General features: G+C 34.6%; 1 protein-coding gene across 5 annotated transcripts in view; it reads left to right on the top strand.

The window, feature by feature from the left end:
- The window catches only part of LOC136034723 (venom dipeptidyl peptidase 4-like), a 108682-nt gene that overhangs the window by 77888 nt on the left and 13041 nt on the right, over positions 1-17753 (top strand). For 3 of the 5 annotated variants that reach the window (XM_065716087.1, XM_065716088.1, XM_065716085.1), the window contains exons 7-10: positions 1216-1334; positions 6827-6950; positions 14134-14381; positions 17214-17415. In XM_065716087.1, coding sequence (XP_065572159.1) covers positions 1216-1334; positions 6827-6950; positions 14134-14381; positions 17214-17415 — 693 coding nt within the window. Of the gene's footprint in view, positions 1-1215; positions 1335-4017; positions 4122-6826; positions 6951-14133; positions 14382-17213; positions 17416-17753 lie in introns of all 5 variants that reach the window. The other 2 variants (XM_065716089.1, XM_065716086.1) reach the window with 1 other exon arrangement.

Here is a 17753-nt window from a genome sequence, read left to right as displayed (position 1 = left end):
GTCAACATTCTTACTAGATTAGAAACTCCCATCCTAGTATTTCACTGGGTAAATTAGAAAAAGAAGCTAGAATAGCCTGAGTCATGTGTATGTTCTTAGAAAGTGAAAGGAAGAAATTACTTAGTTGCTACGAGAAACTTTATTCTTGTCCAGAAAAATCCTAAAGTCGGCTGAAAAGGGTCGCTTCTTGCAAAAAAAGCATCGGTCCATTTTTCTTGTCTTTCTAACAAAGGCAAGATTTTTTTAATCAAGATTTCTATTCTAATTAACCGACGTTTATGTTTGGCATTTAGACGTCTAATTTTCAGAACGTAAATTATATTAGATTTTATGGCTGTCCTCTGCCAAAACCAAGTATCTGAATTTTTTTAGTCGTCAAGAAAGCTCCAAAATAGTATTATTTTTTTTTTGGAACAGGAGGAATAGATTTCAAAACCTAAATCCATGATTAGGTTTTGCAAATTCTATTTTCCTCACGTCTTTGCCGCTCCTTTTCTAATGGGCGTGGATACTTGGCTTTGTCGTCCTAGTATGTCTTTACTAGGCTTTGAATATGAAAAACTAGTGAAATATGTTTTCACCCCTGAAAACATATTTCAAATAGACCTTCAAATGAAGCTCTATTTGAAGGTCGAAAACGACCTTCAAATAGGTTGTATCTTAGAAAGTAAAGCAAATAGAATAATTCTGGCCGCATCATTATGCTCGCTGTGTCAAAATTCAAATCTTTCGTTTCTAGATGTTAGCTTTGGCCGTGGGTAGCTACTGACTCAAACAAAGTTTTTTAATGTCTAGATTCTTTAAGAGAATCTGTCATCCCAAAAGTAAATTTAAGCTCTTAAAAATAAGGTGAAAAAACCTGTTTGAGCACGTCATGCAATATAAAATTGACAGTGGATTTTTTTTGTTCTGAATAAAACTATGGTTGCATATGCTAGTCACGCTAGAATAAACTTTTGTATTTTGTAAGCTGTTGTCCATGGGTCACTGGTGTACACCTAACATCGTTTTGTTATAAATAAGTTTACGATCCCTTGTGAAACAATGTTCGCTTCCCTTATTGGTAGGTTCAGAAACAGTCTTGAACTTATTTGCATTGCTCTTAGAATCCGTTCTTTCTTTGTCGTGGCAATATTATAAGATGATAAATCGGGTTTTAATAATCTTATATTTTTGTGTGTGGAAACGTTTATTTAAACTTTATATATTTTGTAGCCAGGAACCCATAACCCGATCGTGTCTTTCACAAGTGTTTGGCTTAAGCACCCTGGATCCAATTTTCAAGGAAAGCTTTGGAAATCTCATTTTATGCCCCCAAGAAATTTGAACCCAACGTAACTATGATTTAAGTTCATGTATGATTAACATTGCAATGCTTTAAATTAGCCTAAATTATACTTTGGTGAATTGGCTTTTGCTTGTTTACAAAAAGGACTTTCTTCTTTTTGTCAGGGTTTATTACTACTCCTTAGAGTAGTAAATTTTAGAGCGTAAATTTCTGCTGTGTGGTCTTTATTCACATCGTTTGATAATAACGAGGCTCCCATAATAGCCCAGTCATCATGTAAGCACTATTAACATGACGCAAACACGTGGGTATGGTTTTTTTATAAGGGGGGTAAGCAATAACAAAAAACTTTATTTAATAGGTTGAATAAGTGCCTAAGAATTTCAGAAAATTTAGGGATTCAGGGGAGGGGCCGAGGCTGGCCTCCTTTTGTGTACGCTCCTGACGAAGTCAAACTAGCGTAGGAAAAAAGAGGTTTTAGAGACTATCTAGAATCTAACTCATTTTAACGTGCTGCGAATTCAAAGAAAAAGAGAATGCAACAGAAAACGCTTCTTTTATCAAAAATAACCTGTACTTTCTTTTTTTTTAAATAAAATATTATATAAATGCATTAACCTTTTCCTCAACTAAAAAAGAAGAAAATGTCAAAGCACCACAGTCTGAAAAATACAAAAGATTAGTTTCACGTTATGTTTGCATCAGTAGAAAATAGTAAACTTGCAAAATCGCTTGCATCAGTAGCATTAATTATTCATTCAAGTAATAGTTGCATGAGAATGAATAGGAATAAGGAATTTATCTAGAAAAAAACAAACAGTTTTGGTTTGGTGGATTCTATATGGTTAGCATTAGCATGTTTTTTTTCTCATTCATATCCTGAATTTCATTAAAGTAAACCAAGGCTTTCTCAGTTATTTTTTCTTTTGCCGTTTCTTGCAATCGAATATAATTTTTACTCTTTTTTTATTTTCATTCTTTTGTGTTCTAAAACGACCACTTAGAAGTAAATATGCATTCTTAGTCTTTTCCATCATAGGAACTTTTCTTTCTCTGAATTTCCCGCTTTTCATAGACTTGAGCCATTTTTGAAATGTACGATATAGCTAGTGCTCCCGCCTATGGCAGATCCAGGGGGCCTGAGCCCCCCCAAGGATTTTTCTGATGCCCTCATTCCTTTCTTTACTACTTTTTAGAATAAATTGGTCAATTTGGTCAATTATTGGCGCCTTTGTCACATTGGCCCTCCCCCCAAGATTTTTCTCATTTGCACCCTTGTCACACTGGGCCTCCCCCAAGATTCTGTGTCTGAATTTGTTTTTACTTTCCTAAAAATTATTTCAAATCATAAGATAAATTTGAAGTTTGAATTTCTCACCCGAGATCAATTAGTATCGTTTGTGTTATTATTCTTTGGTAAAAAATATACAGTCTTAATTTTTGGAAATAGATCTTATTCTTGTATTGTTGTTTGGAAGGAATCGTAGGTTAACCGCCGTGTAAATCTTTCTTTACAATTTCAGAGCCTTTCACACGACAGGAATAAAAAAGAGAAAAGCCGTAACGCATTGGTTGGGGCCACATACACCTAGTCCCCACACCCTAATTTGAACACAATCTTAGTTTAAGGGTTTGTGCGTAGGAAATTGCCACTGAAAGAATATTGGTTAAACTGATTTTCATATTTGGGCCCCTCGTAAAAGAGTTTTCATTATAATGTATTCATACTTACTATACTATGTCATAGGAGTGAAATTATTCACAGTTTGGCAACTAAGTACCGAAAAATTTCATCCAAATTACAAATATCATATCACGATTGACCAAACATAAAAATGTCATCCAAATTACAGTTTATTTATTCACAGTTTGGCAACTAAGTACCGTTGAAAAATGTCATCCAATATTTAGTTTTGCACTACTGAGGAAATTATTTACCTGATTTTCATTAGACATTCTTTTTATTCTAATATGTTGCTTGGGTAATAGTTCTAGAACTTTTTGCTATGACCTTTCAAAAAAAATTAAAACACTTTTTTGCGTTAAGAGTGCACCTTCATCTTTCCAGCCATCACATTTTTTTTGCAATACGTCCTGCCATCAACAGCAATACAACAACACATTTTTTCAACCTAAGTTTCCTAAGAAAGAGTGTTGAAGAGCCGTTCTGCTTTCATATTTCAAATGTAAGAGTGATGAAGTAAAAAGAAAGAGTGATCCTGGTAAAACAAAACGTGTCTTAGGAAAACCTATACAAGCGATTTTTAATTGACTTCAGAAATTCTATTTTAATTCCAGCCTTTTTTTTTATTTTTTCTTTTTGTTTATAAATAGAACCAATCACTTCAAATCAATAAATAATCTTAAAAGGTTTATTCTGAAGTTTCCATTACAAATAAGAAGTAAGACATATAACAGAGCACTAGCAATTTGTTAGTACCTATTCCGAAATGCATATTTTGTTTGTTCATAATTAAAAGAGTTAAAAATTTGTTAATTTATTTTGCTATTGTTAGGTTTTCCTCCAGAGTTAGATCGCTCTAGAAAAAAGTAAAAATGTTCCCTTTTTGTTAAATTGGACCAAGAGGCAGTTCATGGTTCTTTTTTTCCAAATATCCAAAACAGATGGAATTTTTGGGTGTTTTTCCTTTTTTTTTCTCCTACTCGATTCTACTTTAGCCACCGAGTTTGCAGTCTAATACTTTGTCGTGACTTCTATTCCTTTCTAGCCTGGCACAACTAACCCCAATGCTGTAATATCGCTTTTTAATGCAAGTTCTGTTGAAGAGCCAGTTCAGCTGGTGATGTTGACTCCACCCGAAGAAGTACCATCGTTAGTATAAATATAGTATATAGCTCATTCAAATTATTTGCAGATTTGTTGCTATACACAGTGTCAGAATCAAATTCAAGAAACGCTACCTGTGTGCATTGAAGATTTTATTTAAGTTATCAACCTTGCCTTATTTCTCAGTTGTTCGTTAGTATCCGTCGTTGGCGTCGTTGGCAATTGGCGGTATTTGATTTCAATTCTTAATAATGATAGATGGTAATAAGCTTACCTAAGCAACGGGTGTCAGGTGATTCCTGACATCGGTAGCTTAGGTAATCTTACTACCATCTATCATTATTATGTATAAGAGTCAGGTTGGCCTCAGAGAAAATATTTTAATTCTATTAATTTTTGTCTTTTATCAATTTTTCGAGTATGATAATATAAGTATTGATATGATAAGGATTTGTCTGTCTCTCTGTCTGTCTTAAGACGTCTGATCCACTAATTGTGATGTTTGATCATTTTCTAGTCAGCTATTTATTTTCTATTTTGAAATAACATAGATTGGTCCCTGACTTCTCTTTTTGACTTTTCTTTCTTGAAAATTCGGAGACAAAGAAAATGCAAGCTTGCAAAAGGTTGCAGTCGCAAAAGCACATTCCTGTGCTTTTGAAAAATATGGCAAAGCGCTTTTTCACGTATCTGTCTACTATCATTTGCTTAAGATTTGGTTTCTTATTTAAAAACTCTAAACAACTAAAAATTGCCAAATATTAAGAGTAAACTTTGATCGATAGTATCGCTCTCAATCCGTCAAATAGCAGACTAAGAAGTTCAAGTTTTTGGAGCGAAAAAATTACGAATACAAGACTTGTTCTTCGGAAGTGGTGGCCTGTAAATGCTGAACTCTTAAACCTGACCAATTAAACAAAAAATAATAGTTTTCAACTGAAACTAAGGAGCAACGTGAAAACTTAAAACAAACAGAAATTATTACGTATATGAGGGGACTGTCCCCGCTTCAACACCTCGCTCTTCACGCTAAAGTATTTCGGCACTTTTAAAAAAGTTACTTGTTGTTTTAATTGAACAACCCTTGGGTTTCAGGAGTCATTTTTGAAGAATTAGAACCTGATTTACTCTAGTGTAAAGAGCTAGGTGTTGAGGAGGGGACAGCTCTCTCAAATACGGGATAATTTCTATTTGTTTTAAGTTTTTATGTTAGTTCTTACTTTCAGTCGAAAAAACTTTTTTTTGTTCAATTTCTGATTGTTTTTTAAATAACACCAAGACATCTGGCTCCATGGAAAAATCCCCCTCCCCATGGAATAATCTCTGGACAATTCAATCTTGGGGAAAATTTACCCCGGACAATTACCCTTAAGTCACATAAAGAAATTTTGTATAGGAATCCTGACAAATTCCCCCAGTATAAAGCTTACTCTGAAAATTTCACCCCCTGGAAACTTCCTTCTCCATGGAAACATTATATAAGAAACATAGTATTTATAGGTCTTTAAGGTTCCCAAATGGAACTTGCTGCGCTACCGAATATTACATTTGTAAATAGTGCTTAATGGCAATGGCACAAGTTTTTGCGAATGTCCATGACTTGGTTATCGTCAAAATGGTCCCTGTTTAAAGAACCTTGTTTATGCAATTTCATTTATTTTTTCTCTTTTTTTCTTCGTATGTGTTATTGTTAACCTGTTATGACAAATAGACTACTACACGTGAAAAAAGAAGCTTTCCAATAGCAAAATATCCAGGATCGAAATTTTATGTATCAGTAACTATAAAATGTGCTCAAACCTAAAAAATTTACCAGATTAAGCCTATTATTGCTAGAAAAATGCTACCATAGATGTATTCTAACATCTGAAAGAAACATTTGGTCGTAACAGGGAAGGAACGGCGTTAGAACCTTGCGAAAGCATACGTTGTATGTTTTCTGTAAGAGATTAATATGTCTATGTGTCTGAATTAGGTACAAAAAAAAACAACTTGAAGTACCGAGGAAGTTTAGCTTTGATGTTTTTCTATTGCTATTGTTTTACCATAATGTATAATTATAATGTTGTTAATCATTTAAATGCCATTGTTTTAAATTTTTTACTTCCCTTCCCGTTTATAAACTTATTTAAAACAAATTAAATAGTTAAATTTCTTTAATTTGTCCAAGCTATGAAATTACATTTTATACATTGAGAGAGTGATCACTTGTCCCATATTTGATCTCTGAGTACAGGGGCATATCCGCCTCCTTCCAAGATTTTTTCTGGAGTGCTCATTACGTTTTATTTCTTTTTTTGCTCTTATTTTAAATTGACTTTATTGGTGCCCTGGTCTATTATTGGTGCCCTTGTCACATTGCCCCCCCCCCAAGATTTTGCTATAGATCCGCCTTTGTCTGAGTAAGCATTTAATGCTGTCACTGCCTTTTTAACTATCAAATGCATTCCTATGCTGCTTATGATGCTTGTACTATAAGCTTTGTTTTTTACTTTAATGGTTTCAGCTTGGATTAGTGCCTGTATAATAAGCACGGTTAAAATGCTGAGGATAAAACTTTCGTCAGTTTTCGACGATCTTTGCTCTTATTCAGTTCTGATACGGTGGGAAAAAATGTTTGCTTTATTACTCTTCACTGTTACTGCACTGTACTGCACTTACTTTAACTGTTACTGCACTGTTACTGGCTTACTATTACTCACTGCACTATTACCATGAATTAATTAATAACACATTGAATATATTTACAGAGATTGTTTGTTCACTACAGCAACTTGGGTAAACGAAGAAGCATTTTTTGTCGTCTGGTCCAACCGAGTGCAAAACCAGTCTTATTTCTCTATATGTGATTCGTTTTCTGGAGACTGTAATGTGGTAAGTTTAAAGTCTTTAGTGTTTCAATACTAAAAATTAGCCAAAGAACCCGCCGGACGACAGGCATAAACAAAATGATAACTGGAACCTGGTAATGAAGGAACCATGGTACATTGTAACAAAAAATTTAATACACTCTTTTTAAAAAACTGTCAAGTGAGAAAAATTGCCATCTGAAGCTGATTAAGGAATGCTAACTATGATTTCAATTTATTTTAATGGTAAAAGCTTAATACAAAACAAACCTATGGGAATTTAGAAAGATGGCCTGAAAACGCTTGAAAAGAGCGTCGGATCGAAATGAAAACTGCACCATTGGAATTGCCATTTTCCAAAACTCCATACAGGAAAGGTACATCCCTCCACCTTAAACAACAATAGAAATCACGTTTTTTGCATGGATAGCACTGATGTGTCCTTTTTTTTATTGCTTTTTTTGTCACTTTATTGTCAAAGCGTACTGGTTCTGAGATTGTGCTAAGCACATTGTTCAAAGGCAATGAAAAACAACAATTCTGATAACTTTTTTCTTGACGTTTGGGCACAATTGGTGATCACCATATATTGAAGGGTATGCGGAAATGCCCAAAAAAAGTAGAACAACTAAACTTGAAACCTGATCAGGGTTCTTATTTGCAGCTAATCCTGAACTCCTGTTCATTAGGATGAATCTTGGGCATTGAATTTGAAATTGTTTTGTTTTGAAAGGACTCAGCTGTAGGGGAAAAAAAATGTAAACTTGCGTGATTTAACAGGTTCATTTCTACTGTGAAGTTAATTTAAATAACATCAAAAAAATAGAAGATAAAAAATAATAACTAGAATAGCGGGGAAGTAGCACAAATACGTCAGAATAAAATAAACTTTAAACAACTTACTTTTTCCCATGCTGACCAATGATATGCGTAATGTAGGTACCAATTTCCTGACTTTCTGCCTTCAGCTGGGAGCGCAATGCGTGGTTGGTGGCAAATCACCCTACGCCTCCCGTGTTTTCCTCCGGTTTTGTCCTGGTATCTGTTTGGAGCTGGGTCAACTCTGGCTGAGCTTACAGTGTAACACCGCTAACCCCTGTTGAAAAACCGTAATAAAATGAGGCAATTCTAAATTTATGATTAAAGAATATGAGCAAGGCAAATGAAGATCTAAAAGATGATGGAATAAATACCCAACATAAATAATTGACCAATATAAAAGCACATTTTTTTGTTTATATTTCTTTTTTCCATGGAACAACAATGTACTTTTTTCCATGAAAATTCTTGGTTCTCTAATACGCTGAATCTGATGGTGTGATTTTCACTAAGATTCTATGCCTTTTAGGAGGTGTTTCCCCTTTTTTTCAAAATAAGTCAAATTTTCTCAGGCTCGTAACTTTTGATGGGTTGGACTATAACTTGAAGAAACTTGTGTGTTTAAAATCAGTATAACATTTGATTCTTTTGATGTATCTATTGGTATCGAAATTACATTTTTTAGACTTTCAGTTACTATTGAGCCGGGTCATTCCTTACTAACAGTTCGCTACCATGAACTGTTTGAACTGAGGACAATCTCCTTAAAAACGCTCCCAAAACACCCTTAACAACTGAAAATACCCCTATACTCTTAAAACCCTTGTAGACCTTATAAACTAAGCAACTAACATCTGTTCGTGATTCCGGTTCAAACGTGGTGCAACATGTCTATCTTTTGGCTTGAAAATTGGCGAAAAGAAGGGTAGGGATGGTGGAAGACCATGGGCCCACTTCCTGTGTCATATAATATAAATTGAAAATCTAGATCCCTCTTCGAATAAGGTGTAGTACTAAAGCATTCTAGAATGTCTTTATAAGGTTTGAGCTCACCCAATTTGGTAGGCTTTCTGCAGTATGAGCCCAAACTGATGAACCGCATTGGAAAAAATGTGGTAGCATAGCAGCAATGCTACTTGGCAGTTTTCATGGCCTAGTGAAATTTGTTGGTAGATTTTCTCTGAAAATACCATTCTTACATATAAAAAAAAACTTTTGGCTCAATGAAAAGCTGTCAAAATACAAGTTATGCTGCTAAAATGTCAGCAGATTTTGGAATTCTATCGAATTCTGCTACTGGCAGCTTTGGAACTTTTTCCATCCTGCCAATGAATGACTCTTATGCAGGCTCAAAAAATTGGTATTTCAGCATTATTTTGCTAACTTGAAGTAGTACTGTCTTAGTAATGTTAGGTATGCAAACCAACTTTAGAAATTCGCATCATAATGTGAAATTATCCATATTAGGTACATAAATAAATGGATTTCTGGAGTTTATATTACCGTTTATTTGTTCTTGGTTTCAGGCAATACCGAAATCTGCTTATACAGTTTAAAATTAGTGTAGCCCACAATTGCTAATGCTCTTGGATGAGAAATAATAATATTTAAATACTAAATGAAAGTCAATAGTAGGGAACGTCAATTACATCGCGTTGTCTTCTATTAGCATCGAAATCGCAATTTGTCACAATGAAAGAGTAGCTTTAATTCATTCCCATTTCTAGTCAAAGTATGAGATAAGCTAGATTTAAACTGAAGAATGATAGTGGAAAAATTGCCAAAAAGTGCACTGAGTCAATATAAAAAGTAAATATACTCCAAATTAAAAATACTCTTAAATTTCCATTCAATCACTAAGATTTCAATTGATTTAAAATAAGGTTGAAATTTACTCGTACCTCTCTACTCGAAACATATACAATACCTCTCTCAAATCGGGTTGCTAATACATCACCAGTTTTTTCATTTCACTATTGGAACTGAATTGCAACTTATAAATCTGAGTCTCGAAACTTTAGAATCTACGGTTTAAGTCTACTTGTGGTGAGGTACTCAAAAAGGGATGGTCTTAGAGGTATATAGCGCCAAGAAACTATCAGTTTTGCTCTGCTGTTCAAGGTGGGCTTATGCTACGATGTGTTGTTGTTTATTGTTATTATTAAAGGTCTCATATAGCTTCATCAGAGTATTTGACCGAAGTTGATAAAACGTGAACAGTCGGAAGAGATTCAATAATAAATTGGTACCATGAGCTATTAGTTGGGAAGGTTAACAGTGAGACCTTGTTTCCATCTAAAGGATGTCATGATAGAAACTTGATGACTGAATGTCTTGTATTTAAGGCCGACTTATGGGTGTATGGGCCTGTTACTTTTTGTTTTATTAGTAAGATCAAAAGCCTAAAGCCTTGGCGACACGTGCTCTTAGCTTGAAATTAGTTTGTAGCCATTATAACTTCTAAACAATCAGGGAATTCGTGTTAAAAAGGAAGCATATTACAATTATTGGGTAATGATGATGCCTGAACATTGATGTTTAGCTAAGCATGTGTGTAAGTTGGATTAAAAAAAAGGATGTCTGTTGTAATCCCAATAACTCAGAATTCAAATACTTTTGCCATTTCACCATGTTCTCCCTTCAGCTAGCCCACAGACTGATATTAGAGCATATTTATCATTGTGTCTAAGTGGATGGTATAAAGCTGCTGAATTCTTCTCTGAAATAATGTTGAAAGATGACCTGGGTAGAAGACTAATATCCTTCTTCAGTTTGGAGAAAAAGAGCCATGTCAGGCTGAAAATGACAGAAAATTCATATGTTACCGTTCCTGAAACGCAACTTCAGCAAGGAAGTCATAGGTTGAGACCCCGCAGTTTGCAAATTTGTCATTGCCTATATACACTATTGTCCTGATTTTTTTTTATTATTATTCACGGCCTACACACACTTTCTCTTAATTTGGTTACTCTGCGCGATCTCACTGCCTACTGGATCCCAGACTGTCTCAGTAATTAATATTGTCATATCTGTCTAATACTAAGAAAAGAAGCATAATGAATTAGTATTAAAATGAAAACTGTGGTGAATTTTCTTTTCATTGAATCTCTCTTACAATCGGAGGTATGCTTTGGAAGGATTCTGTTTGTGAATGTTGTAATTCGTGCCAAATGAGTGGGAATAGTGGTGAAGATTTGGTCCTGATGACTGTTGTAAGAACTGAGAGAGTTGGATCTCTTTTCTGTATATGGTTAAAAAAACAGAAACAAGTTTTTTATTATCTGAAAGTAAAGAGCAATATCTAAATTTAAAACGAACAGAAATTAATCCATGTGTGAGAGGGACTGCCTCATCCTCAAACGCTCGCTTGTTGCTAAGATTTTAGTGCTTAAAAAAAATTCTTATTCTTGTTCAACAGCCAGCACTGTTCACAGTGCTGTTCTTGTTGTGTTTCAGCACTCTTTCTTAAAGAATCGGGACGAAAAGTCAAAGTTCAGAGTAAATAGCTAGGGCCTGAGGAAGGGATAGTCCTCCTCATGCACGGAATAATCTCTGTTCTTTTTGATTTTTAATTAAAAATATATTGAAACAAAATACGCATTAAATTAAAAATGTATTGAAACATTGTATGTAAATAGCAAATGATTCCCCGCCTCACCTGTTCCACCTCAGTGCTAGTAGACAGGTAAATATAGGATTTTATGTTAAGAGAAAAAAAGTCACAATGGGAGGGGTACTATTGCCCAGCTTCCTAGTCCAATAATAAAGGCATAAACCAAAAATATTCTCGGGAATCAAGAAGGATTCAATATCAAGTTCTACGAACTCTCCTCCCCCTCCCTAAAACTCCTTCAGTATTTATCTGAAGGCTCAATTGGAGTTAGGATGCTTAGGTCTTCAAATACACTTTTTGAAGCATCTCCTCCTCCCCCCCCCCCGCTTATAAAACTGAAAAATTACCCACCTTCCCTTCTTTATATTACTTGATGTGCGCTTGCACATCACTGTGTATTATTTAAAAAAGTGAAGCAAATCAGTCTAGTTCAATACAGACAGAGAGACACTTTTATTATAGATATCATCAATATATGTAAAAAATGAAATGAGACAAAAAAGGAAAAAAGAAACGAAAAAAAAGGAAAATAAAGAAGAAGGGAGAAAAAAAATCCTACTTAAAAAAAAGACAATAGGTCATCCCATTTAAATTATTTACTTAATCTCTTCTCGGAAGGTGGTTCATCAGTCTACTCTTAAACTGGCCAATACTTTCTGATAACCTTATGGTCGTTGGTAAAGAATTCCATACTACTGGTTCAGCAAACCTGGGACTAAAACTTGCCCTCTGAGAGGTACGACGCTCGTATACCAAATCGTCCATGTATCTAGTCACTTGACTGTTGTATGAAGAATTCCTTTTTTAAACATCTGATGAAAAATTTCAGGGGACAAACCGTAAATACTCTGAAATACAGAAATAGCAAGTTGATAACCAAGAAGTTGGCTAACATTAAGAATCATGAGTTTCCTGTAACAATTCACTATATCATTTTCACTACGCAAATAATTACCTAATAATCTAATAGCTTTATTTTGTAAAAACTGAACTCGTTTAATATTTGTATAAAATCCACTAGTCCATATCACACAACCATAAGAAATATAAGGCGACAATAAGAATGATAAACAGTTATAAGGGCAGAACGAGGTAACGGATTTCTCAGACGTCGAATCAGACTAAGCCCTCTAGATACCTTAGCTGCCACTTAATCACTATGTGCTTTCCAACACAGATTTTGATCAAGCTGGAAACCAAGGTATCTCACCACAGCTACTTGTTTCAATGGCCTATTATAAATAAATATTTTTCCATTTAAATCAACTAGACTTCCTTTCCGACTAAATAACATAAAATGAGCTTCTAAAACATTCACTGATAAACGGCTTATTGTAAAAAATTAACAAGACGACTTAAAGCTTGATTAATTTTCTCCACAGGATCATCAGCATTTCTTGCAGCAGCTGACAATACCGTGTCATCGGCGAAAGAAGTATTAACACCACCCGGAACATAAAACTGCATAGTATCTGCATATACAAGATATAACGAAGGACCCAAAACAGAACCTTATGGAAAATAACAATGAAGCTAGAAAATGTACATCAGAAACATTTTTCTGCAATAACAAGGGAGGTATCGCCCCGCAGCAACCCTTATTGGGCCTTTAAACTGAAAGGAGAGGAAAGTAACTCTTAATGCCCTTCCACATGCCTCTCTCTATATTTATCTGAAGAATCAACGAAGGTTAGACAATTTGGGCATTAAAATGGGTTCTTTTAGGCATTTTCTCTCCTCCCTCCCTACGCACACGATGACCCACCTCCCCTCCTTCATATTAACTGATGCGCAACTATACGTCGCTACGCATAATCTTATGAAAAATTAAACGAATCAACTTGTGTAAATCAATCATCAAGATAAATATCTATTTTAACCATTTATCTTTTATGGACTTTGACTTTTCAGGGGCAAATGCGCCGCTCTGTGGTATTACTTCCTATGCAACTGGGAAGCCCAATATACGTTTTTTTTTATATTTTCGAATTGATTGGCTATCTCAGAATTGTTGGTCCTCTTTCGCAATTTGAATTTTGGCAAGGATTTTTGGCAATTTGGCCCTCTTTGGGACATAATCGTGGTTTGGTGCCACAAAATGGCAGAAAATGCCGCTTTTCCTTGGCACAATTTTTTGGTCACTTAGAAAGGGCCTAGAAATTCGAATATCCGTTCGAATAAGCTTCTACTGATCTTATAGGACCATTGGTTGAGTATTACCCGTAAAAAAAAAAAAAAATAAGAAACACACATCCATGATTTTTTTTTTCTGGCAGAAGTAGAAAATTCCACATGTTTGTAGATAGGAGCTTGAAACCTTTACAATAATGTTCTCTGACATGGTGAATCCAACGGCGTGCTTTTCTTCAAGACTGCTCGACATTGGGGAGTGTCCTTCCCCCTTTTTTTGAAAATCGGGCCATTTTTGTGAGCCTCTTTGTTTTTGATGGGTAACATTACACTTAAAGAATTTCATATACTTTGAATTTGCATAAAAAAAAATGATTATTTTCATGCATTAATTGCTATCAAAGTTCCTTTCATTACAGTTTTTGGTCACTTTTCGCCTTAGTCACTTCTTACTCAAAGTTCGTTACCCAGGATTGTTTGATCGTGAACTAGGCTTGCCAAAAACATATTAAGCAAAAAGAGTCTTGTGATCATAAGACAGATAGATTTCGATTTGTTAATTATTTAGTGCTTGATATTTGATTTCTGTTGCCATGACCCACGGGGTTTTGTGCTAAATAAATTTATCTATTTATTTTTATTTCAGATTCACAGTTATGCCTCTGAAGGAGGATGGAACGAGTTTTTTGACCCCCCTATTTTTAATAGCGATGGATCCATGTTTGTGATCCTTCATCCTGTAGAAGTTCCTTTAACTGATTCAATGGAAGCTGGAAAATATAAACATGTTGTTCTTTTTGATCAAATCAATAAGAGTTGGTCGTACAAACCACTGACTTTTGGCCATTTTGAAATCACGCGAATCATCAGTTTTGAAGAAAACCGTGGTATTGTGTAAGCATGCTTCTACTTTAAGTTCATGATTTAACTCATCGAGATCGGTTATACGACTATCTACTTTCAGGTCTTGATTCTAGTTGCAAAGTCTAATGCTTAAGGCCCAATCACAATGGGATTTTATTAATACCGGGATTTTAACTAGCGCAAATTTGAGCCAATAAAAATATTTCATATACTTTTTAGCTAATCAAAAATTCTATGAAAATCAAATTGGCTTAAATTAGCGCTAGCTTAATCCAGGTGTTAGTAAGATTTCACGATAACTGAGTTCTAACTCAGTTACAACTGAGTTCGTGGAAACTCATACAAATTATATTTTGCTTATGTAAAGGTAAGTTTTTTAATTTGGACTTGGTAAATACTGTGGTCTATAATACGAATAACTACAGCCAGTTTCGGAATTTGGAAACCAAGGAGGTGGACTAAGCAGCAGCTTAGTAAATTTATACTATTGAGTGCAGATTTTTTGTCTATAAGTAATGCTGATTTTAGTTCTTAGCCAGTGTCCTTGTTGAACCTTTTGAAGGGGGGGGGGGGAGTCTCATCTCTGTTGAGTGACAGAAGTCTCCATATTCTAACCTTCAGGATGTACAACTGTAGAGCCTGTTGATTCTTAACCAAATTTAGTCAGAAGCAGCATTTAAGATCTTAGTCATTCGAATAGGGCTCTTCGGGCAGGAAAGATAGGGTTTTTAAATTCATGTCATCAGGATAGACTCCAAAATAGGTTGTCGGATATCAACCAATTCAGTAGAAGTAAGGATTTGTGTCCAAAGTTTGCCTTTCGAGAAACATAGGGTTTTAGAAACGTAATTTAAATAATGTCAGTTTTTGGGGGAATAATATGGTAGGTTTTCATATCCCTAATTTTTTACTTGAAGCAATAAAGTGAAAGATAAGATATAAATTCTCACGGAATATCAGTTTTTCACGTGCATTCTGCCTTCAGATATGCACGAAAAGGGTTTTCAGTCGTTCTTTTTCGTGAAATTTTTTCAGGTTTTTGAACAACTTAACCAATTTTACCTGATCTAAAGATTAGCTGCGTTACCTTGGACGCTTTTTGGTCCCGAGGAAGCTTTAAAACATTTAAAAACAGGTTTGTCATAGAATTTAAATCTGAAATTATTAAAAGTAAAAATTAAGCGATTAAATGAAATGACTCTATTCTATTTACATGCAAATTTGATTACGGTAACTACGACTGAAGTCAAGTAATGCTAAAATGAACCATTTCTCTACTAAGAAGTTTGAAAATCCCAAAGTCTTTTCAGGAGAAGGAAAATACACCGTAGACTGTTTCTGACTGAATTGAACGGCTGGGAACTGAATGAGGCCAAAATAAACGACTTTTATGACTTGACAAAAAGTGGTGGCTAGATCTGAACGACCAGACAAATCATATACGGACATAAGCAGATTTTAAGGCGCTAATGGCTACCTATCCAGTTTAAGCCTGTTAATCCCTTTAAGCCTGATTTAATTTAAACGAATCTGTTTAAAAACAAAACTAAAAAAATACTTTTAAACAATAAAATAAAATGGCTCTACTCTACATGTGAATTCGGCTTTTGATATCTACAACTGAAGCTGAGCATTTCTTTACCGAGAAGTTTAAAGCAAAAGTCTTTCCAAGAAAAAAAAAATACAAATTAGACTGTCTCTTTGAGCACATGGGACCTCAATTAGGTCAAACGACTTACTCGACTTCACAAAAACAAGAAGAAATGAATCATCCCCCTCCTCACCCCCATCGAGCCACGCCTGTGTCTATATTATACAGGAAAACTGTGGACCAGAAACTAAAATCTACGCCAAATTAGATAAAATTAAGTTATAATGTATACATTATAATGAATCATTTTGGCGCAGTTTCATATATTCTTCTCCTGGTCCTTCCAATTATGGTTTGTGTGCTACCGAAGAAGGACAATCGACCATAATTTTCCATCATAAGTGGGTCAAATTAGTTTTTTTTCAAAAGATAAACGAGATGAAAAAAAAATTGACAATATTATTTTACAGAGACAATTTTCATCTAGAGCAAAATGTAAAGGTATCAATGCACATGAACAGCTTGTCAGGTTCAATAATTTGTAAACACGGTCATTTTTGTGAACCAGCCAAAAGAAGCAGGGGTGCGAAAAACTATTTGTTTTCATCATTGCATAATCGCTAAAACATGTGTTTTTTTCCATTTTCATCGGCTAATTCCGATACCCGCTTCGCCCATCCGTATTCCATCTTAGTCGGAAGGCTAGAAAAAAGTTACCCTGCTTATTCCAAGAATTTCTTAACTAAGTTGTTTTCAGCCAGGTACGTAATAAATACATAAAAAAGGGCTAAACAAACAAGGTCGTGTTCACTTGTGACAGTCTGTGCACAGTCTCTTGAGTAAGTTATTTCTAAATATCAGAATAATATCTTGGAGAACATATTCTGTTTAATTTCTAACTTCGATTTCTGTGTAGTGCATTAAAAAAAACCTCCTGAATAAGTTTTCTTATAACTTGCTTAAGGAAATAAATTCGAGTATAATACTTTTTTTTTCTACAGAATACCAAGCCTAAAATATACATATTTTTTTATAAATCTTAAGCATTAATCGTAATTATATATGACGGAAATGACCATACCAAAAATAATTTAGAATTACAAATTAATAGCTAAACAAGTATACTTCTTAAAGTTTATATTTATTGGGATACTTCTTATATGCTGAGCTGTTCAGTATTCTTGATGCAGATTGCAGATTGCGTCTGCTGCAAAATTTCACTCCTCCTTTTACTTCGATTCCAGTCTTAAATTCTACTCTTTGCCTTTTAGGTATGCTATTGGAACGGATGTTGCAAAACCATCTCAGAGACATCTATATGAAATTCAAATTGATGGGAACGGTTTTGTTTGTCTTACTTGTAATACTGGCTGCACATGGAATAATGCGAGGTTCAGTTCCGATGCCTCATATTATGCTCATAGCTGTAACGGTCCGAATGTACCAGAAGTTCGACTACGAAGTGCGACAGATGTAAGTCGTAAAAACTTCATTTTCATGCTTGTCAAGCAAAACACTATTATCTTCAAAATTTTAATAGGCCTTTGATGAAGCTGAAAGCCTCTGACTATCTTCATAAATTCAGTAAATAAGTTCTAAAGGAATTTTTTTTTTTAAATTAAATTTTCAAATTTTCCTGTCAGTAAAAATTAAGCTTTTAGTGATGCTGAAAACCTCTTGCCACCTCCTTAAATCTAAAAAGCAGATTCATAGGTGACGCTAGCTATACAAGACCTACGATAAAAAAAAAGAAAAAAAAGAAAGAGAAAAAATAGTTGTCAAATATGCTTCTCAAGCTTGGGTGCTCCGAA

The sequence above is a fragment of the Artemia franciscana genome, chromosome 13 (assembly GCF_032884065.1).
Source record: "Artemia franciscana chromosome 13, ASM3288406v1, whole genome shotgun sequence".
Lineage (NCBI taxonomy): Eukaryota > Metazoa > Arthropoda > Branchiopoda > Anostraca > Artemiidae > Artemia > Artemia franciscana.
Note: the sequence above shows the minus strand (reverse complement) of the source record. Positions and strands in the feature narration are given on the sequence as shown.